General features: G+C 37.5%; 1 protein-coding gene across 3 annotated transcripts in view; it reads right to left on the bottom strand.

Annotated features, from left to right (window-relative positions):
• The window catches only part of Homer1 (homer scaffold protein 1), a 117,434-nt gene that overhangs the window by 51,990 nt on the left and 41,433 nt on the right, over positions 1-24,011 (bottom strand). For all 3 annotated transcript variants that reach the window (XM_076552071.1, XM_006981776.4, XM_006981777.4), the window contains 3 exons: positions 12,431-12,587; positions 6,597-6,728; positions 3,939-4,031 (listed from right to left, as the gene is read on the bottom strand). In XM_076552071.1, coding sequence (XP_076408186.1) covers positions 3,939-4,031; positions 6,597-6,698 — 195 coding nt within the window. In that variant the 5' untranslated portion in view covers positions 6,699-6,728; positions 12,431-12,587. The remainder of the gene's footprint in view (positions 1-3,938; positions 4,032-6,596; positions 6,729-12,430; positions 12,588-24,011) is intronic.

Below are 24,011 nucleotides of genomic sequence, written 5' to 3'. Positions count from 1 at the left end.
GCAAGACTCCTTTTATTTCATGGTTTGAAGGAAATGGAATGACTTGTCTATAGCATTCCTTACATAAGACCAATCACATCAGTATCTCCTGAAAAGAAAGCAGAAATACAAATATCTGGGCTCCATCTTAGACTTATTAAATAAGAAACTATAGTATGCTTTAATAAGTTTCCAAAAGAATTCTGACGCATGTTGTGCTGGTTGTTTTTTGCCAACTTAACACAAACTAGTCATCTGAGAAGAGGGGATCTCAATTAAGGAATTGCCTCTATCAGACTGGCCTGAAGACAAGCCTGTGAGGCATTTTCTTGATGAATAATTGATGTGGGAGGGCCCAACCCAATGTGGGCAGTGCCACCTCTAAGCAGGTGGTCCTGTGTTATGTAAGAAAGCAAGTTGAGGGGGCTGGAGAGATGGCTCAGTGGTTAAGAGCACTGGCTGTTCTTCCAGAGGTCCTGAGTTCAATTCCCAGCAACCACATGGTGGCTCACAACCATCTATAATGGGATCTGATTCCTCTTCTGTCAGGCGTACATGCAACTTACATAAAAATACATGAATAAAGAAAGCAAGTTGAGCAGGTCATGAGGAGCAGGCCAATAAGCAGAGTTCCTCCATGGCCTCTGCTTCAGCTCCTGCCTCCAGGTTCTTTCCTGTCTGAGTTCCTGCCTTGGCTTCCCTCAACAGATTGTGACCTGGCGCATGTAAACCAAATAAACCCTCTCCTCCTCAAGTTGCTGTTGGTCATGGTTTTACCAAAGCAATAGAAACCCAAAGCCATATGGCATCTATGTTTTCCTAACAAGTATTATGTGCCACGCACTATTTAAAGACTTTATAATTATTCTCACCATTATAACCACACTCACTCAACAACAACAGGTGCCTCTATTTCCTAAGGATTTACTATATATATAAGCATTTTCTAATCCTTATTGAAGTCTCACAATAACCCTGAGAATATGTTGGTCTTATTCCCATTTTGTATGTCCAACATCCACCCCCCAGTTACTCACCTAATTCATAAAGCTAATAAAGGTTAGTGCCAAAATTCAAGCCCAGCTCTAGAGCACACATTGCTCACTAACCATGAGTTGCCATTACCCTTATCACACTCACCTCTCTCAATAAAGTGATATAATACTTATGCTAAGATGTATAAACACTTGAGTTAAACAACTTCTCTAGTCACAGAAAAAAAACATTTAAGTTTGTCTGGCTTGAAAATGCTCATGGTTGTTTGTTGTTTATTTGTTGAGGTAGAGGGGAAGGGAGGTTCAGAGGAGAGAGGGACAGAGAAGCAGAGGGAGGGGATAAGGAAGAGAAGGGGCACATGAGTGTTACAGCAGGAGGCGTTAGGGTCAAGAGCTGGGTCTCTCCTTCCACCATGTGGCTCTGGGGATCAGTTTTAGGTTACAGGCTTGCACAGCAAGTGATTTTATATGCTGAGCCATTCAATTTAAATATTCCCATTCAAACAAAAGAGAAACATTAGGTTGTCACAAATGTAGGGAAGAGGAGGAAGGAGAAAATGTTTTTTCTTCTTTTCTCTCTGGCTCCTACACAGTAAGTTAACAGACTTGAAATATTTGAAAAGACAAATTAAGGCCTGTTTCTCAAGCACTGATCAAATTAAGATATTATTCATTCTTTTTATATCATGGCATTTTTTCAAATATGATCATCTTTTCTATATTCATTTGACCAAAGCAAAAGCTTAAAGACTTTCCTTCCACCAGAGATAAGAAATTAGCTTATAACTTGTAACAGTTTACAATCAATTAAACACAATGCTAAGTTATAACTGGAGAAACAGTAACTAAAGACAATGGCATGTATCATCCACTACAACTTTATTGATATTTTGTGTATTTACTTACTGAATGTGCTTTGTGTTGCATCTTTTGGTAACAAGAAAATCATTCACCTAAAGAATCAGAACTCCCAATACATACTGGCACATAATTTTGAGTGGCTTTTATGATTAAAGGAATCACTGGAGCAGCAAAGCATTTGAAAAAGAGATTCAATGCAGTTTCACAAAGAACACCCAAATTATCCCAGGTTGCTGCAAGTATGGAAGAATGGACTTTGGTTTCAATCCACAATAAATGTTGTCTGTGTGCAAAGACATGTAGTAGAACTCTCCTAATTAAAATAAAAATGAATTCTTTATACTTAGTGAGGCTTACCAAATAGTTAGATATAAGTAGATTTTTATGACCAGGAAGAACCACATGCCTTAAATTTTATAATGCTTTATATTGTGTAATGTTTGACTTTTAAAAATTATTATTATTATTATTATTATTATTATTATTATTATTATAGTGGGGGCATATACAAACTATGGCAGGCATGTGGGGTATAGAAGACATGGATGTTGGGGGGATGCACAAGCTATGGCAGGCATGTGGGTAGAGGACATGGATGCTGGTTCTCTCTTGCCACCTTGTCCACCTTGTGAGTTCTAGGGAGAGAACTCAGGTTGTCAAGATTGTACATAAGCAACTCTACTCTCACAATCATCCAATATTTAGTAATGTTTGACTAGGTAAACTGCTTCTCTCCTTTAGAACTAGCCAATACTTAGAGAAACTAGGAGCCTAGTGAAGGCCTTAGATGTCAAACTAGCCATGCTGGTACCACACAAAACATTTTCTTATCTGGCCTCGTACTGAAGAAACCTATTCCGTTGTCTTAATCACTCCAGAGCCAGATTAAAGCCAGTAGAAACTGAGAGCCAATGAAATTGCTCAAACTAGCCAATCGTAAACTATTTTTATTGTTTCTTCACTTTTCCCATGAAATCCTAAGCGAAAGTCCGGCACAGATTTCCTTTGCTCTTTCTGCCTCTTAACTACTCCCTCTGGCTTTCCCACGTGGTTCTGCAGGGTGTGTCACACCTAGCTTCTAGAACACGAGCGAGCACATTTCTGTTTGTTTTTCTGAGACTCTCCTTTCTGTCTTACCACTGCTGGGGTAAAAGAACACTGACAAAAACACAGGTCGATCATTTTGTACTTTTGCTCTTCTGCTGTTAGGTATTGTAGTGGTTTGAAAGAAACTGGACCCAGTGGCACTATTAGGAGCTGTGGCCTTGTTGGAGAAGTGTGTCACCGTGGGGGCAGGCTCTGAGGCGTCTTCGGCTCTGGCTTCCCTCAGTGTGACTGTCAGTCCACTTCCTGTTGTCTTAAGATGCAGCGCTCTCAGCTCCAGCATCATGTCTGTCTGCACGCTGCCATGGACTGAACCTCAGAAACTGTAAGTGAACCCTTCAATTAAATGTTTTACTTTTGAAGAGTTGCTGTGGTCATGGTGTCTTTTCACAACAATAAAAACTTAAACTAAGACTGGAACATAAAGGTTATCTGAGTTAATATTGATTTTTTTTTTTTTTTTTTTTTTTTGGTTTTTCGAGACAGGGTTTCTCTGCATAGCTTTGCGCCTTTCCTGGAGCTCACTTGGTAGCCCAGGCTGGCCTCGAACTCACAGAGATCCGCCTGGCTCTGCCTCCCAAGTGCTGGGATTAAAGGCGTGCGCCACCACCGCCCGGCCGTTAATATTGATTTTTAAAACTATTCTTGTAAACACTGATGTATTTCTCTGTCAGCAGAGACTAATTAAGAGTGCATTTCTCGCCGGGCGGTGGTGGCGCACGCCTTTAATCCCAGCACTCGGGAGGCAGAGCCAGGCGGATCTCTGTGAGTTCGAGGCCAGCCTGGGCTACCAAGTGAGTCCCATGAAAGGCGCAAAGCTACACAGAGAAACCCTGTCTCGAAAAACCAAAAAAAAAAAAAAAAAAAAAAAGAGTGCATTTCTCTATCTACTCTGGTAATTAATTTTGCCATTATTCTTCCAAATTTTACTCTGGCGTAAGGATACGATGGTCTGAAGTGAGCAGGGCTCACACATGAAAGCAGGTCCAGCACACCCACCTGTGAAGGTGTACTGGTTAGTTCCATCTTCTCTTGCGACTTCTCCTTTGCGAGACGAGCAGCTTCTTTAAATTCCTGAAACTTTTCTGCAAACTGAACACACAGAGACTACATGCATTAGCCAACTAGCAGTATGCCACAGGGCCTGCGCCTCCTTGGTTTTCCTTCATTTCCTGAACTGACTCTTACACAAGCAGCATGGCCTCCCAAGCACAGCTGGTAGTATGAAAATGAGAAGAGAGCCTAAACCCCAGACGCTGAACATAAGCGCTGCGATAAATCTTATTCAAAACATCACCATATCAAGAAGTTAGAATCTGGTAAGCTGGCTTATCTGTATTCTCTGGTTATTAAGAAACAATTTACTAAGACTCACATGAGTGGTAGAGTCAGCAGACAGGCGTATACTATGCTTTTTTTTTTTTTTTTTTTTTTTTTTTTTAATTGCTAAGAAAATGCAACCATTTAAGTGTCTATTTGTACATCAAAATACTAAGAAAATGCTTTTAACTAATAATAAAATATAAATGCCCATATTATGTAAGTCATACAGACACATTACATATCATTATATTATCACTAACAACTAAAAAACTCATTAGCAAAGATTTCTAAATAGCCAATTCAGTAACAGAAAGCAATAACATAAAGTTAAAAAAGAAAAAGAATAACATAAAAGGTCACTGAGATGAAAAAATTATTCATGAAATACTAATTCTTAGAAACACCACTGTAAGACACAGTACCTATTTGTTTGGGATATGGAAGCCATCTATCACTATATTCAGATACAGTAAGTATATTTTAACTTGAAGAGGGAAAAAAAATCTTATAACATAAAGCCATTCCCAGACACCCTCTCGCAAAACAAACAAGTAAGAGGCCGTAGGCTGAGACTGTATGGACCGACAGGTTTTGACTGACTACTCCTTTACTCTGTAGCCTGAGACTGTATGGACCGACAGGTTTTGACTGACTACTCCTTTACTCTGTTTGCTAGCCACTCAGTAACTTGAAAAAAATGTAATGAAAGATTTAATTAATGTCAAAATTACTGAAGCTTAAAAGAGATCTCATAAAAGTTTGTTTCAGAAATCAACTTACAATTTTAGCTCTTTGTTGTGAAAAATCATGAAATTCATGTAGTAAAAAGTATAATTTCTATCCTTTAGCAGACAACCCAAAGAAAGTTCTATAAAGTGTCTGAGTAATGGCTAATGTGTTAGAATAAGCATCTAACTTTTCAAGGAGATCATTTCTGGAAGAGAAATTCATCTGAACTGCTATACTGAGAAACTCTGATCTAAGACTCACAACTATACCACAGTTCAAAAATATATTTAGAAAGTAAGACTTGCTAAGAGCAGTCGTATTAGGCCACACTCACACTGTAAGTGTCTTATAAAGAATGGGTTATAATCACAAAGGCAATAGTTAAAATAGCTTCAAACTCTGAGCTTTAAACTTTAATTTATATTGAAAACATACACGAAAAGGAATGTTTACAACTAAAACACAAGAAAAACAAATAGATTATTTCAACTACTAAACTAATTATAAATCAAGTCAATAAATAGTCACAAAGGTGTAAGACATTTAAAATAACACACTTTAAAGGATCTGAACAATTTCTACAGTAAATAAGCTTAAGGTTTAATGTATCTATGAACTGAATCTACCTACAAGAGTGTTACCTTGCATTTGAACAACTTAATTTTCAGATTCTGTTGATATCAAATCTCGTGTAAGCACTGAAATTCTGTTAAAGGCAAACCCTTTACACAGAGTAGTTAACACAGAAGTTTTAGCACAGATCTTTGTCTTGTGGGCACAGACTCCAGAGAGCAAGGTGAGTGCTATTCATCCTAACCACCTCAGTGTCCTGTGCACCTTTCCACTTTCATATCCAGTCTTTCTGTGTAATTTCCACAAGAACTCAAGGTGCCCCTGATGGAAGCATGGGTGGCTTTCTTTATTGGCAGGACAACTGTTTTATTTCTAGTATTTAGCTGGTGAAGCTCTGCACTTTGTAAGTCTTTCTGGCCATCGTAATTCATTTGATCAGCACTACTTGAGAAATTCCTCTTGGTGCCAACTGGATCTCACTCTGTACTGCAGACAGTTCAGAGATTCTACATCCAAGCAAATCAGAGTTTTCTCAACAAACAGTAACTTACACGACTGCTGTCATATTAAGAAACAAACAATAACAAAATCCAACTGAAATCTACATTCCTGCTAACTGTAACTTTCACTATTTGGAAGAGTTTATGCTTATCTTGAAGACCATCTCCAATTAATTTTTTTTTTAGCAAAATCCCTTCTGGAGAGGTAGTTCCCACCTTTTCCTTCCTGATACACATATAATTCACTATAATAAGCCCTCTTAGCCAGTGGTGACTATTCTGGATGTATATAATAAATCTTTATGCAAAATTATAAGGAATCCAAAGATATTTTTATTTTAATATGTTTATATTTATTTATAACATTTAATATTATATTAATATTCTTATTTTAAAGTCATTATAGTTCTAAAGTTCACAACTGAAATTAAACAAATTTCTCCAGTATTTTGTATTCTCTGTTTGCTATTATATATTTAGGACACATAAATTAGAGATGAAGATTTTCTCAGAGATTACTGAAATAACTTACTTTTGAAAGATGATGCTCAGAGGAGAATCCCAATCCGTAAACAGTGTTTGCCCGGCTATCAGCCCACTGGCCAAACTTCTGAGATGTTTTAGTAAATGTCATGTTTGGAGTGATGGTGCTATTTATTATTGCCTGAAAAATAAAGAAAAGTAGCCAGCCAAAAATAAGCAATAGGCATTTAAATACAAGATCATTGCAGCTACATAAAAACAGGATCATTTGTAACCCACAAAGTTAAATAAAGATAGTTGTAGTTGTGGCAATGTAGAAACATGTAACTAGTACAACTATAGATATATTTTTAATGATCCAAAAGATTTCAAAAGGTGTGTGTGTGTGTGTGTGTGTGTGTGTGTGTGTAGGTATGCGCACGCCTGTGCACACTAGACAACCTCAGATGTTGTTCTTCAAAAGCTGTCCAACTTGGTTTTTGAGAAAGGGTCTCCCACTAGGACCTGAGGCTTGCTGATTAGGTTAAGCTGGTTGGCTACCAAGGCTGAGGAATTCACCTGTCTCCCCTCCCTAGTGCTAAGATTACAAGCATTACCATGTAGTTCAGCTCTTGACATGGGTGCTGGGGATAGAACAGATCCTCATGTCTGCACAAGTAAGCACTTTACTGACTGAGAGAGTACCCAAGCTCCCAAAGATGTACCTTGTAAACCTACCGTTTTGTCACAAATTGATAATGGACAAATGTTAGCAGTTGCTTTTATCTTGGTTTTAGAGCTACTGTCCCTTTTTGGTAGAATGGCCATCAAACTCAGGACCTGGCACATACAAGGCAAGTGCTCAACCACTGAGCCTTCGAACAGGTTTGAATGTGGTCAGCTTCTTCCCTTTGAATGTTGAGGATCAGTATTTATTAATCTTAGATGCTATTCTCTGGAAACAAATAGGCTTTAGTCTTAACAGAATCTTTCAAAAAATAAATGTATGAGGGACTGGAGAACTATCTCAGTGGTTAAGAAGGTTAAGAGAACTGGCTATTCTTCCAAAAGACCTGGGTTCAATTACTAGCACTTACATAGCAGCTCACAGCTGTCTGGAACTCTAGTTCCGGGGGACCTGACACCTTCTGTTTGACTTTCCAAGCAACCAGCATGAATGTGGTGCACTGGCAGGCATGCAGGCAAAACACCTACATATATAAAATAAACTTAAATAAAAAATATATAAGGTATGAATGAATACAAATGACTTTGATATTTTAATGTATGATCAAGCTTTTTACAATCTAATTTACACAAAATATATTTTCATACAAAAAAAAACCTTTCAATCACTCAGCAGGCCTTTTTTCTACTCAAAGAAAAAACAAACTCCTAAGAAGTATTTTCACTTTTCTTATAAAATAATAGATTGGTGGCAATATCATTTCTATTTCGCATATATTTCTTAGAAGACACAGCATTCAGCACGTTAATAAAGATTCACTCTGGAGATCTTAACATGCTTCAGGTATTATAACATATTAATCCATGTTTTCTGACAGCGCTGGAAAGGAAAGGGTCATTTATAGTTGGGTAGTCCAGTATCCCTAAAATTAAGAAATATAATTGCACCAATAATAAAAACATTTATGTTGTCAAATCTGAAGTTGTCATCTAGCAAACTAGTAAATGGGCAATGGGAAGCTGAAAAAATGTCTATTTGTTTACCAAGTGACCCACTACAAATGTAAATGTTTATGCGCTATCGGGACCTGATGGAGCTTTAACAAGGACACATGGACATACACGTCCCACTAAAGAAAAGGAAGATGGCACAATGGAAACTGGCTCCCTCCTTTCTCACAGGAAACAGATGTTATCTATTGTTATATGAGAGCTTTATCTTTGTACTTGATCAATTTCTCCATTGATATTTATAAAGCATCCTCACCATTTAGTTTAAAACAGCTTCCACTCACATACCCTTTTAGGTATGTAAAACATGCTAACAATTATTTTAACTTGTGGAGCAGTCGTCAAGTAAAAGTCGAGGGGCTGGAGAGGTGGGTGAGCAGTTTAGAGCATTTGTTGATCTTGCTAAGACTTTGATTCTTAGCACCTACATGGTAGCTTACAGCCACCTATAACTCCAGTTACAGGCATCTGATGCTTTCTTCAGTCCTCTGCAGGCACCAGGCAAGCACACGGTGCACACACATACATGCAGGCAAAACACTCATCCATATAAAATAAAATAATCTAAAAAGATTTTAGAAGGACTAACTCAAAAGAAGACTATAAACAAACAACCAAAGATCATTGATTTGTTTGCTGTTCTCTGAGTACCTATTAGCTACCAAGCACAATTCTAGAAATTTGAGACACAACAGTAAGAGAGGCAATGCAGTTATGAATTTCATTCTATATGAGTTGGTTAGAGCAAAGAAATAGCTAACAATGGAATTTCAGATCATTCAATAGCTGTGAAGTCCCTAAAAGGATATGACAGAGATCAAAGGCAAGCAAATAAAGGCCAGCAAGCAGTGTTCTAGATTTGGTGGTCCTTCAGTGTTCTCCAAGGAACATTTAAGGAGGGACCTAAGTGTTAACCAAGACCAAAAGGGCATTTTGGCATCAGACTCCACTAACTCTAAAAGGTGGGGTGATAACACATTTAATAAGCAACAAGAAAAACTGACCAATGTGCTGGTGGACACTAGGGTTCATTTCAACCATTTCAAATTAACTTCATTGTATCTTGTTAAAGAGGTCCATTCTAATCTCCATTCTGAACCTTTCCTCATTTCTGTATAATTAGTCCTTGAATCACGGAAGAAAAGCTTTAAATAACCCTATGCTTGAAAATCTGTATGTTAGATTTTTTTTACTAGAACACAACTAAGAAAATTTTCTTGTTTTTTGAGACAGGGTTTCTCTGTGTAGTCCTGGCTGTCTTGGAACTCACTCTATAGACCAGGTTGGCAGCGAATTTAGAGATCTGTTGGCCTCTGCCTCCCAAGTGCTGAGATTAAAGGTGTGATTTTTTTGTTTTGTTTTGTTTTTTTATAGAATTAAGATTTTTTAAAAGAAAAAAATTGGTGATTTAAAATAAACAACTCTCAAACCTAGAGTTTTTGTCTAAAGTGAAGAGGTGGAAATGTGTCTCGTTTCAAACCAGATGCTTTGAACCTGGCTAGGCCAAGCTAGAGTCTTTATATCATGACCAGAAAACAAAAGCAATATGATATTGATACACACCTTTCATTCCAGCATTTGGGAGGCGGAGACAGGAGAACTTCTGAGTTCCAGGCCAGTCAGAGCTAAATAGTGAGAGCCTGTCTCAAAAAGCAAAAGAAAAAAACAAACAAACTTCCTCATGTGTACAGTTCAGGCACAAAGAAAGAATAAAGGAACATTTCCTACTTATGGTACTCTGGGCTTTTTAAGGCAATCATAAAACAGAGATGGAGATGAGACTTGGGAAAACTGAAGTGCACTGAAGTATTTCAGTGTGGCTTTTCTTCCTAGACACGGACTACTTCCGCTGACCTTTCTTTCCATTTAACCCTTTTAACCCCAGCTAATAAAAGTTCATTATCCTGGCAGTTTAGGTCAAGTGATACAAGAGATTACAGAAACTGAAAGTTCAAGTAGGGAAAATAAATTAACAGTCTCAAGTCAGAGATAATATTTAATATCTGTTGTACTTCACTAAACCAAACAGTTATGAGCAGTTACTCTTCATTAAATAACACTTCACAGAAATTAGCTATTATCATCTTTTAAGTCATTCACGTGAAAGTGAAAAGAAAACTAATTATTCAGAGAAACACCAGTTAATCACATATGTAAGACACAAGGTATATATAGCCCTGAAGTCCTATAATCTAGACACAAGGTCCACTCCTGAAATAAATCTACTATCCCTGCCTGTCTTCTTTCTTTTCGTTGTGGTAGCAGTGGTGACGGACACTATCAAGGCTTTATGCATGCTACACCTCTAGACTTTCCTATAAGATAGTTAAAAAGACAAGGAGTGAGCATAAAGAAAAAGCAGACTACAAGTTTAGCATTAAATTAAATGATCTTCTAGCCTTCAAACCATACTAGGTCATATGTAAAATTATTAGCCTAGTAATATTAATAATAAGTATATGTAGGACAATTTTACTTTTTTGTTGTTGCTAATGTATAATGTGTTTATATTATGTGTATGTGCACATGCATGCCCTGTAGGCCAGGGGACAACTTGTGGGAGTCTGTTCTCTCCTTCCACTGTGTGGGCCCCAGGGCTGTGAGGCTGGGTGACAAGCACCTTCACCCAGAGTCAACACACTGCTGCACATTATGCTTTTTAAAATGTATTTATTCTTTACAGCAATACTCTGGTGTAATAGTGCATGCACAGTTGTTAAGATCTTTTTTACATGTGAGAAAACAGATGCACACAAGTTAAATACCTTGTGTAAGATCACATGATTTGAAAATCCCAATGAGGTGCTTTGGCTCTCTTCTGTGTTCCTAACTTGTACACTGAACTGATGAAAAGTTAGAAAGGCCTCATACCTTCAAGAAAGCTTGAAGGAAGGAAACTTCAGAATCTGATGTTTGGAATATAAGTTAGTTATACAAAATTCACTGGTAATAAAAGATTTTCTCCCTTCTGAACAGCATACTACCCACCAAGCACAAAGTGTGTTCTACCGATACTAACTTATTTAATCTTTACAACTATTTACACTGATTTGAGAAAAAGGATGCCCCGGAAAGCATTTTTTTTCAAAGTCAAAACAGTAATTGACAGAGTTGAGAGTGGAGCCCAATTGTCCTTGACCATAAATATTACATCATCTGCCTCTCTTAAAAGCAAAACTTTAAGATTTCTGTCTTACACTTCAGTTACTTTAGCTTTGAAGTTGGCAGGGTTCATGATTTAAGGGTACAGAAATTGTAAGGGTTAATTATGTATTAACTGTGTTCTCCTAAAGGGTCTTTGTTGCTGTTGTTTTAAATTTATTTAATTTAATGTTTATGAGTATTTTGCCTACTTGCATATATATACACCATGTATGTGCCTGGTGCCTGCAGAGGTCAGAAAGGGGTGTCAGATCCTCTAGAACTAGTTACAGATGGTTATGAGCCTCTCTGTATGGGTGTTGGAACCCAAACTCAGATCCTCAGCCCCAAACCCCACCCCCCAAGAATTTTGTGATTTAAAGGCTACGATATTGTAGAACATTCAAGTGAGGTAGGTCATCATCAGGTCATTGGGAATGTGCTCCAGGAAAGTAATTCTTAAAAACTTCAATTCTTCTGAATGGGCTATCATAAAGGGAGAATGTCTGGCCCCATTCAGCTCAACCGTGGCTCAAGATGTAATCACTTGCTCATCTTTAAGTCAGTCACCATTATCAAATCATTCAGCAATGCAACCAAGGAGAAGCCATCACTAAGCTAGGGCTATCTATCCCCTTTGGATTCTTAGCCTTCAACCTCTAAGACAAATAAATCTTTTTCTCCACAAGTAGCCAATACCTGGTATTGTTATAACAATGAAAAAGTGACTAATATGGAAATTCACTGTTCACCAGTATTTTCTTATCATTTAACATCGATACAAAACAGAGACACAAGGAATGCTCATTAAATAAATTAATCCACCATAAATCTGAAGAATATATTTCCTCATAAAACTCAATATAATGAGTTAGTTAATTAAAAAAAAAAAAACTTGATGAGCAAAAAATGTTGCTACTCTAAGAATGATCACTTTTTGTTTCTTCAAGTTAAGCTTTAATAATTCAAAAAGGAATATTTTAATGGAAATAAAAATGTGAATGAACTTGAAGTTCTATGTTGACCAAAGCAAGAGAGTAAGATTATTTAGTAAACGTGACGTACCTTTGAGCCATCTAAACTGATTATCCTGTACACATTTCTTGTGCTGTCATAAAAGTAAGACACAGTGACTGCATGCTTGCTAGTGGGGACCCAGTTCTTCTTTGTGTTTGGGTCAATCTGGAAGACATGAGCTCGAGTGCTGAAGATAGGCTGTTCCCTGAGGGAGGGAAGAAAAAAACTACTGAAAACAGTTTCATTTCATTAGACAAGAGGACACAAAATGGTAACGGTGACTGCATTACTAGAAACTTACACATACCCACAAATAAGTTTTCTTTCCAATATGAATAGTGGAAGTACTCCATTATAAGCTTCTTTAAAACAACTATAGCCAATTCTTGCCACTCAGAGATTCTGTACATACACATGAATTCAGTAAAAGTCATCAGTAACTCTGTGTGGGTTTTTGCCAACTTGACACACACTAGAGTCACCTGGGAAGAAAGAACCTAAACTGAGGAACTGCATGCATCAGAATGGCCTTTGGCCATGTCTCTGAGGAATTTTCTTGATTAGTGATTGATGGGGGGCGGGGAGGGGGGCACTGTTGGCTGTGCCACCTCCAGACGGGTGGTCCTGCATTGTATAAGAAAGCAAGCTGGGCAAGGCAGGAAAAGCAGTCTTCCTCTGTGAATTCTGCTTGAGTTCCTGCCCCGGCTTTCCTCAATAATGGACTGGAAGCTATAAGCCAAATAAATCATTTTCTCCCTCAAGCTTTTGGTTATTGTTTTATCACAGCAATAGAAAACCAAACTAATAGACTTTCAAGTAAGTACCTGTGACTTTTTCCCCTGTCTTACAGAGCTATGTGGGTGGAAAAATGTGAGTTGCCTAACATGAACTTTTCTACCTTGGGATGAACAAGACAATACCTCTCTCTGTCTTGCTTTAGCACTCAGACTATGCAAGCAGGTGTCTTTTTAGTGGTCTGTTTAGCACCACGGTTTTTGCACTGCTGTGCTATTATAGATGCTTTCACTGCTTAAAATGGCCTCTCAGCATAATGCTGAAGTGTTCCTAAGTGTTATATACTCATAGATGCAAAGTTAATGTGCCTTATGAAGAAAAATGTGTGTTAGATAAGATTGATTCAGGCACAAGTCATACTATAATTGGTCACATGTTCAATGTTAAAACAGTGATAATAGTACATGGAATCACATATTAACTGGGTATAGTGCAGCATACCTACAATCCTAGCATTTGGAAAGCAGAGACAGGGTATCTTGTAAGTTCAAGGCCAAACTGAGCTGCAAACATAATGAGATCATGTCTATAAATAAATAAGTTAAAACACTGAAATGAAAGAAATGCACATGAAACAATGTTATGTACTAACTGGTTTGTAAACATGTAATCAGAGACTTAATAGGAACATATTATATTCCCTAGGAGCAAAGGTTCAGTGTTTGTTAGTTAACTATTCCTAGAACCTTTACAGGTCCTGGGTGTTATGACAAACAAGATATAGTATAGAATAGATTATAAAAATAAAAGAATCCTTCTATTTTACCCTGTCTCTAACATTTTATGCACTTACAAGTACATCATTCTGTAATAGCTGAAAGATTTCATTCAAACTATCCTTTCATGAGCTATACTGAAAAGTTTATGGAGGAGGTGCTCAAAACCATAGACAATACTTTCTTAAATCAAATAGGATCTTTAAAATGTACAAGAAGTTTTTACAAATAGTAAGAACAAAAACTAATCAATACTCAAAACAATATTACAAGGTGAAAAAGAAGGCACAGGCAATCTGCAAGCAGGAGTCCTACAATCCAAAGTGTCCAAGGCTTTAGTAAACCTGTTTTGGAAACAACACTCACCAGGCTGTCTTTGCTATTTCTTCCCTTGGTTCAAACATTATTTACTTATTATGTAGAGAGAAAGTCTTGCTATGGAGCCCAGGCTACCCTTGAACTCAAGTTCCTGCTGCCCTAGCCTCCTGAGTACTGAGATTACAGGGGGTAAGGCCTGGCTCAGAATGTTAACCTTTGAACTGGGAATATTTAATATTTAAATCTAAATAAATCAGATTTTATTTTTAAAAATTGAAAGCATTTTTCTAAAGTGTAAGTTTAAGAAAACAGAGTCTAGGAAAAAGAAAAACAAGACAAAGAACAAACACAGCAGTGACAGCAGATCTGGTCTGTGACAAACTGCTCTGAAGCCTCCTGGACAGGGCAGCATGTCTCCCCTCTGTCCACGTCAGCACCTAGTGTTGATAAGAAAGGTCCCTTCCCTGCAGGGGAGCTGCCTCTCACTCAGTTTTATTTCTGGAAATAATACCAGCTCCTCGCTTTTATTAAAGCTTTTTTTTTTTTAAAGGAGTAAAACATTTGTGCCAGTCTCTGAAAAAGAAAGTGTAACTGCTGTTAGATGGATTCCCTTGACGTGCTGGTCTGGCAAGGCGGTGCATGGGGAATTCTGAACTGGTGTGGTCTTACTCATTCCCTCTTCTGCAGTTCAGTCCTTCGTTCATAGGGAAGCTGGCCTTACAAGATGACTTATTTGCCTTTTTTGTTTGTTTGTTTGTTTGTTTTTTGAGACAGGGTTTCTCTGTGTAGTTTTGGTCCCTGTCCTGGATCTCTGTAGCCCAGGCTGGCCTCGAACTCAGAGAGATCCACCGGGCTCTGCCTCCCAGTGCTGGGATTAAAGGCGTGCGTCACCACCGCCCAGCCACACACAGTATAGTGACTGGAACTCTTTTGTCCCCCTCTCATGTCAGGGTTTCTTTGTATAACCCTGGCTGTCCTTGAACTCAGAGATCCACCTGCCTCTGCCTCCCAAGTGCTGGGATCAAAGGTGTGTGCTGCAACCACCCTATTGACTGGATCTTTTGTTGTTTACAACGGAAAGGAGAAAATTTATAGTCCAGACCAGTGATTATAGAAATGTGTTCTAATAAACATTTTTCTAAGAAACTGAGTAGTTAAACTAATGATACTATCCCATCAAGCGTTCTATAAACGGACAAACCTATACTCACTGGAAATGCAATGTCTTAAATAAAGACTCTCCACACATTAGCTTCCTCAAGTTACATGAATTCCCTCAGTAATCCGCTAACTAGTTATCTCAAAAACAAATGACATGTGAATATCAACTAAGTACATGCCCTGTTCAATGCTATGAACAAATGGCTTCTTAATTAAAGCTGAATTTAAGATTTCTGGAAGCTAAAGACTAGGGAAATAACAGTCACTAATGAGACCACTACAACATCTGATATAGCATTCAAACATATAGCAAGATATAGCAAGAACTTCAGTGAGAGGGCTGGAGAGACTGGGAGAGCACTGGCCGCTCTTCCAGAAGATGGGGCTCGACTCCCAGCACCCACATGGCGGATCATAACCACCTGTAACTCAAGATCCACAGTTTCTGACACAATCTCTGGTCTCCTCAGGCATGCACTTGTGTGATTCAAAGCAACCATATCCAGGTTTTTTTTTAATTAAATAAAATAAGAATTTTAGTGAGTATACAAGATACAAGAATGAAGAAATAGAAAAAAGCCTGTTTTTGAGGGGGTCTCTGCTGGAAGCAAGTGAAGTCAGGCAGGAAATAACTGTGCAGGTTAGGAAGATAAAGGTGGCAGCATTAAGCTTGGAGCATTAAGCATTAAGCATTAAGGCAGGAAATGAATAAAGCCTTAGGTTCAGTCCTTGAAACTGGGGGTGGGGTGGGGAGGGGACAGTGTGCTGTTGCTATGTAAAGGACAACAGGATGTTATTAAACACCTACAACGTACAGGATAGGAAGACTTATCTATCCCAAAATGTCAATGGTGTGATATGAACCCTGATGAAGGAGGAACCCCAGTTTCCTGGATTTCTATTTTGGGGGACTGTTAGTCAGGGTAGTAAATAGAACACAGGATTTGAGACTGGAAGATGAGAAGTAACACTCCACCTTGACCAAAAAATCGGCATGTAGATCTATCTGTGAGGTTAGAAAAGCAACATTTGTTTAGACCTCAGAAGAGAAAACCATGTGGAATGAGAAGTTTAGGGAAACCATCAGTCTTACAGCCATGCAATTCAAAATATGTTTCAACACTATGCATGTTAATAAGTTTCTTTAGAGAAAAGCTGTAGAAAAAGCAGTAGAGTGAATATAACCAAAATATTATGTCTCATCTTGAGATAGACATATCTCAGACTGACAAGTGTCCAAGTGATAAACACAGTCTTTGTTCTTGTTAAAAGTTCATCATTTTACTTGCTTCATGATAATTCACAAAAATACTAATGGAATCAAATAGTGTTTTTCTAACTATTTTATGAAACTGAGAAACAAGATTTCCATTTTAAAATGTTTTGCAAACATTGTGTCATATCCAATTCTAAAGTATCTATCATGTACCTATGAAGAATAAAGACTCTAACAATTCTGCAATAAAGAAATTCATATAACTTTAAATAATCCAGTACATAGACAATTATTTCATCTCTGATCTCCTCTACATGCTAGGGCTTGTATTTATACACACACTATAAAAATTAAGCCACAAACTGAGGTATATATTACCTCACTGAAAATTGGTCTTGATATTTGACATTGCTACTGATGTTACACTTATGTAGTAATGGTCACTGGAAAATATGTACATTTACAGACAATCCAAAATTGAGGGTTTCTTAATGACTACAGTATTATTTCTTAAGTAGAGCATTGTTAAGAACACTCAAAGTAATCGCTCTAAGAAATATCAACCTCAAATTAGGTAGCAACAGACTCATCATGAAATGTTTTCAACTAGTTTAGAAAAACAAAACTATATATGCACACACAGATTCACACACATACACAAAATGCCAATCATAGATATATGCCTAGGGTTCTTGATAATTTCTTCCACATCTGTAACCAGATAGTAAGTGGTTGGAAGCACTGTATATATTATACGTATATTAATAAGAACAGCTTAAAGGGTGTTTTTCTGTTGGTTCACTAAATTATTTTAGGAAACTGGGATGAGAATAATTCTAAAATTCTATATATCGTTACAGAGCTAAAATTCTGTTACAGTACTATCTTCAGTGATAGATTCTACAATTTTAAATACAGACATGAAAACCCGCAAATGGAAAATAACTGAGGGGGAAAAGTTAAAAAAAAAATCAGAATTCTATTACAAAAAAACAAGCCTTATTCAAATTCACTAGCATTGACAATTTATTATATCCAGATCTCAAACATCTGTGCAATAAAAAACGAGCATTTAAAAACTGAATGAAACAAACAGCACTTTCCAGGGGCTACTGACATTTCAGATTTCGAAAAAAGCTCACATTTGTCATCTGAATAGCCTTGATTTTAAAAAGAATCAATGGTAATGCTGTTTAAGACGAGCATTGCAGTCTATATGGCAAATATTAAACTACTCAATAAAGCTTTGTTCCAAGGAAGTACAAAAGTGTGGGCCCTATAAACATAATCAACTGAAGAGAGATGATGTTTCTTAGCCCACCTTCAATGCCTACATTACAAATGTTCTTTTCAGATATCTAAGTATTAATGGACACCTTAGCAAAGATATAAATGTGGTGATATTTTATTTGTATGTTAATAAAGTTTGCCTGGAGATCAGAGGTCATAAATAGAAGTCAGGCAGTGGTGGTACACGCCCTTAATATGATCACATGGCAGGCAGAGTCTCTGTGTGGTCAAGGACACAGCCAAGCGTGGTGACCCTTGAGTCTTTAAACCCAGTACCAACCATAGAGACCTGGAGGTCTGTATAGACAGGCAGTGACGAGGAAGTGATGTGGCTGGGCTTGGAGCCAATGAGAAGACTGAACAGGAAGGCAATAAAGGCGCAGGTGAGACAGGAAGAGGCTCTCTTGGGAACCTACGGTGAGGTGGTGAGCTAAGGTTAGTTGGCGGCTATTGCTCTGATCTCCATGGCTTGCACCTCTGTATTTGGCTCTGTGTTTCTTATTTAATAAGACTGTTTAGAAATTCGTCTACATATACGAAAGATTTAACTTCAAATAACTCCCTTTCTACTTTATTTTTCAAAAGAAAGTGGTCTAATCATTGGGAATACAGTTGATAATACTTTCCTTTGAGAATTTGGCCATTAGGACCCTGGTGGCTGACTATCCACCCATTATCCTTCCAGCTCCTCCCTAACAAACCTCAGATACCATCTGCCTCTACAATTCCATTCTTGCCAGAAGTTGGTCTATAAATGGATCTTTGAAGCAATGAAGCAATGATTCTGGTCAATGAAATAACTCAGAAGATTGCTAGAGGTTTCTAGAATACTCACCAGTAGATAACACATAACAAAGAATCTTGTCTTAAACAATGCACAAAACAACTCTATCAGAAGAAGCCACCCTAACACTGTAAGGGAGACAAATGAACATAAGGGCAACGTTCTTAGTTAATATTACAGGGAAAATCACAGAATCTAGTTTCTTGACTGTGTCACCAAAGAAATGAGTCAGCCTACCTGCAGGCTTATACTGTGATAAAGCAGGTTTCCTAAGTGAAGCAGTTGCTACTTAAAATACCCCACAACTAGGAACAGGAGAGGTGACAGTCTACAGGAGCTACAGTAACTTGTTTCCCTTGCTGCCCCACTGTGGTTACTGCTCCTGCACAACTCCAGCCTAGCTAGCTACAGACCAATCGTTGTTCGTTATCTTCTTAACCACCCCACAGCACACACAATTTGGGGGGCGGGCCCTGTTTAAAACTGTAGTGCCCCTCAGGAGCTGAAGTTCTACTTGCACTGAGATTAGAGGGGAGGAAGGAGCAGAAAGGTGTGGAATGTTGCCACAGTCTACTCCCAGTTGATGTTCTACCACAGAGATTTAAAATGTCATCGTGGAAAAGTTGCATTTATGTAACTTGAGAAAAGGATGCTTTAGGGAACATTTTCAAAGACTACCAAAAAGCCAGTGAATGGCAATTTTTAGAACCTTAGAATTCGATGGACTTAGGAGTATCTGACACAAAAGCATTTCTATTATTCACAGAGGAAAAAAGAGTAAAGGAGCAGACATTTAAACCTGCCTAAAAGCAGGACTGAAATACAGAAGGTACACCCAACTCCTGACAAAAATGCCTCCCTTGATTAGAGTAAAATAACAAAACACGACAAAATTTCTAGTTTGGACTTTATCTGATGTGGCAAGAGAAGAAGAATGGCACTTGGTGAGATGAGAACTCAGAACATGACAAGGGGACATCAAGGACTAGACAGATGCTATCTAATGTGCTATTAACTTCCTCGCAGGTCTGAAGAGCGGGCTGGGTACCACTGAGGCAGCATGCCTCAGTCAAGCAGCAGCACAAGAAAGATTTATCTTTCCAAATTCATAATATAAACTGCTTATCTATAGGACTACATCTCAATTCCTTTCCCTCCCCTACCCTAACACACCTAACAAGAATCTTGACAAAAATGTTTGGGGTTTCTTGTACAAACCAAGAAAAAAGTACGACAACAGAACTTTTATTACTATGTTACGTGTTTAACTGTGGTTTGCTTCTTTAAGAAACACTTTATTAAAAAAAAAAAAAAGTCTACTTTGAGAGCAATTCTACCAATGCCTACCCACCACACAGTTACACTGTTAGAACTCCATCTAGTGATGAGCCAAACACACAGCAGGTGGCGCATTATAAAACCTGCAAGTTACTATGTGGAGAATACAAAATTACAGCATGGCCTTGCTATACAAGAGGGAGATATAAAGACTTAAAACGTGGTACTGCCAACTGACATCTCTGCTTCTCCGTTGATTTCAAATCCTCTCTACCTAGAAACATAATTAAAATACCAGGGTTTAAAATGCATCAGGAGTTCTAACATTTAGAGTTAGGCATAAAATTGGTATTATCAGTTTTATTATACTTTACATATTCTTTTCTAGCCTAATGATTTCCTCTAAATAAAGCTAAATTCAGAGAACTAACAGTATGCACTATGGAAATCTGAGGAAGATTTCTCAGTAGACATCCAGTTCTTTAAACTTTAAAAATGACTGAAACATTAAAAGGCCATTTAAGGTCTAAAAGCACTGTCAAAGAACAAGATAATTCTCAACTATATTAAATTGATCAGTGGAGACACAGACAAGTGTTATGCATACACACACCCACATTACTACTGAGCACTTCAAGAATAGTACTGCTGAGGTGAAGAAGTTTAAACTCTGATATTCATTTCAGTTACTGGGAAAAAAAAATGTAAGGAACAACCTTGGTATGGGAATTTTCTCCAACAATAAATTTCATGAAATTTAAATTCAGACGAAGTACTTCCAATTGAATACTTAACAGCTGAATAGAAATGTGCACTAAAAGCACATAGATTCTAAAATTCATATTTTTGTTTCTACACTAATTACATGTTTAATGTATTGTCTCAATACACCGAAACTGGTTTTGTTTTGAACTTCAAAAGTAAATTAAAATGACATAACTCACATCATATATCTAGCTGTACTAGAATGCTGTACTGGACAATACTGTATGTAGCCATTTCCTTACTAATAAGACATACAGGTTGCTCCGATTTTTTCACTATTATCAACAATGCTTCCCTATGTTTTCTTGTGCACATATCACACCAGAAGCAGAATTCCTGGCATAACATATGCACTATAGAAGACATCCAAATTACTCTTCACAGCACTTGTTCCAATTTATACTCTGGTTGATCCATATTGCACTCTTCCAACATTTGGTAATGTCCAAGAAACATCTTTAATCTTTGCCAACTTGATGGGCATAAAATGGCATTTCAAAGCTGCTTTAAGTTTGCATGTCCCTGATGACAGTGAGACTAAATAGATCTTTACGTATTTATGGGCCATTTGGGCCAGAGGACTTCTCTACGCATTTCTAAGTTTGTTTAGACTCCTATTTTAAACTTCAGAATCTAAAATAACTTCAGACTATATATATGGGAATATTTCATATATCCAGTATTAACTATATTTATTACAAAGACAGTAATTAAGATCAACACTCACCAGAGTAGGGCTGAGTTGCTTATTTTTTTAATTTGGTGGCATCCGTTTAAAAAACAAAGTAGCAGTGGTTCTCAACCTTCCTAATGCTTCAATCCTTAAGACAGTCCTCATGTTATGGTGACCCCTAACCATAAAAATTAGTTCATTGTTACTCTCTAGCTGTAATTCTGCTGTTCTGAATCATAATGTAAATATATCTGATATGCAGGACATCTGATACACCACTCCCAAAGGGGTCATGATCCACAGGTTGAGAACCAGTGCAATATAGGGTAGACACAACAGATATACTCTGCTCTTTTCCCAAAGGTAAGTTGTTTCTTCAATATAAAACAGTTGTTATTTTTATATAATGAACTTTGTAACATTCCTCTAATTTTTTTCAATGTGGAACAGTAGCAAATGCCTTAAGTTTTTACCTTCCTCATTTAAAATGTTCACACTATTCAGTATAAAAAATTATTTTAGGCAAAACATACTTAACCTACACAACAAGAGTTAAGACACTGTTGGACTACTGGTTAGGGATACTACCAAGTAGTTTTCAAATAATAGCCACCACTATTCCATTCTCATTCACTGTAAGTCCATCAGTGAACATCTGGTACTCTGTGTAAGGCAGTCACACATCCTTAACTTCCCACTTCCTATTATTACCCAGCTCTCATTCTTCTTCTCTGTTTAAAGGGGGCTACGTTAAAACCAAGTGTTGTCTATCACCTTTGCTATATTTTAAAGTAACAAAAATCACAAATTAAATTCTTTTATAAATAATGCTTCTCAGTTATGAAGTCTACATATATAATTCCTGTAATGTGTTATTTCTGCTCAAATACATTAGCTACATCTCCCAACAGTTACGTGAATGGTTCAGTCAGTACAACATCATAGAGACTCAAATGTATTTAGCATTTGCTATGGGACTACAGCAAGGTAGGTCTGGGGCCTTCTCCCTATTCAGCTCTACTGGAAGTGGTTTATTAGCCCTAAAGGGAAGCTGACTTTCTGAGGTACTTGGGTGATTCAAACAGATAAAAGACCCAGCAGCATATAACTTAGAACAGTGTTTCACAAACTCCAAGACACAACCAGAAGGTTGTGATCAATAATGGTCAGTCAAGCATTTATAAAAAAGAATATGAGAGCCGGGCGGTGGTGGCGCACGCCTTTAATCCCAGCACTCGGGAGGCAGAGGCAGGCGGATCTCTGTGAGTTCGAGGCCAGCCTGGTCTACCAAGTGAGTTCCAGGAGAGGCGCAAAGCTACACAAGAGAAACCCTGTCTCGAAAAACCAAAAAAAAAAAAAAAAAGAATATGAATATAAACTCTCAAAACAATTCAGACTTGATAAGGGGGTATGGGTTGTTCTATGAAACTTTTGGTTACAAAAAACTATATACCATGGTCAAAAAGTTTAAAACTCCCAATTAAAAAATGCTTTAATATTCATGAGTAACCTATGAAGCAGGTGTACAAGATAAAAACAAAGGTCCTAAGTGACTTAAAGTCACACAGCCAGCAACTGCTTTGAATAATTATTTTTAATGTAAATAAGGGAGAACTCAAGTCTGTCTCATTAGAAATCAAAGAACTGCAAATGAAGCCGTGAGTTACCTTTTTACCTATCAAAACAAGATTTAAAAACAAACAACCCGACAAAATTCAATGTTAGTGAGAGTTAAGGGAAATGGCACTTTCAGAAGCAGTCAGTGGATGTAGAGTCTTTCTGGAAAATATTTGACATACATTTCAAAGTCTTTAGATTTCTGTATGCACCCTTTGACAAAGCAACTTTATTCAAGTAATTTACCTTATGTAACTAATCACAGAGATATGCAAAGACCTATCTAAGAGGTCTTTGGAGGTTAGTTTTATGACAACTTGACACAAGTTAGAGTCATTTAAGAAAAGGAAACCTCAGTTGAAAAAATGTCCACCAGACAGGCCTGTGGGCAAGCCTGTGGTAGATTTTCTTGATGGATGATTGATGTGGGAAGGCTCAGCTCACTGTGGGTGGTGCCTCCTGGGCTGGTGATCCTGTGTGCTATAAGCAATCAAGCTGATCACGGAATTAAAAGCAAGCCTTTAAGCAGCATTTCCTCTACAGCCTCTGCTTCATTTCTTGCCTCCAGGTTCCTGCCCTAATCTCTGGATGATGGACTATAAGCTCTAACATGAAATAAACTCTTCCCTCCCCAAGTTGCTTTAGGCCATGGTATTTAATTACAGCAATAGAAACCTTAACTAAGGCAGGGTCTATCACCACAGCTTAATACAAAAGGGTATGAGTTAAAATGTTCCATAATTTAAGAACAAATTAGAGTACATTCTAGTGGAATAGTATTTAACTATAAAAAATGAAGTTGCAGAGTAGTCAATGATATAAAATGTTCAATATAATTAAAGAAAGTAGTTCATAAATGAGTGGATACAGTATGTGTCTTCATGACCAAAAAAAAAAAAGTATATATTTAAAGTATATATTTAAAGTCTTGCCTGTCTCTTATTTTTCTTAGCCCAGAAACCAGAATGATCCTTGTAAAAACCAATCTAGCATTAAAATATTCTAGAGAAAAAGGG

The sequence above is a fragment of the Peromyscus maniculatus genome, chromosome 15 (genome assembly GCF_049852395.1).
Source record: "Peromyscus maniculatus bairdii isolate BWxNUB_F1_BW_parent chromosome 15, HU_Pman_BW_mat_3.1, whole genome shotgun sequence".
Lineage (NCBI taxonomy): Eukaryota > Metazoa > Chordata > Mammalia > Rodentia > Cricetidae > Peromyscus > Peromyscus maniculatus.
The sequence above is the reverse complement of the archived record's forward strand: the minus strand, read 5'-3'. Positions and strand labels throughout refer to the sequence as shown.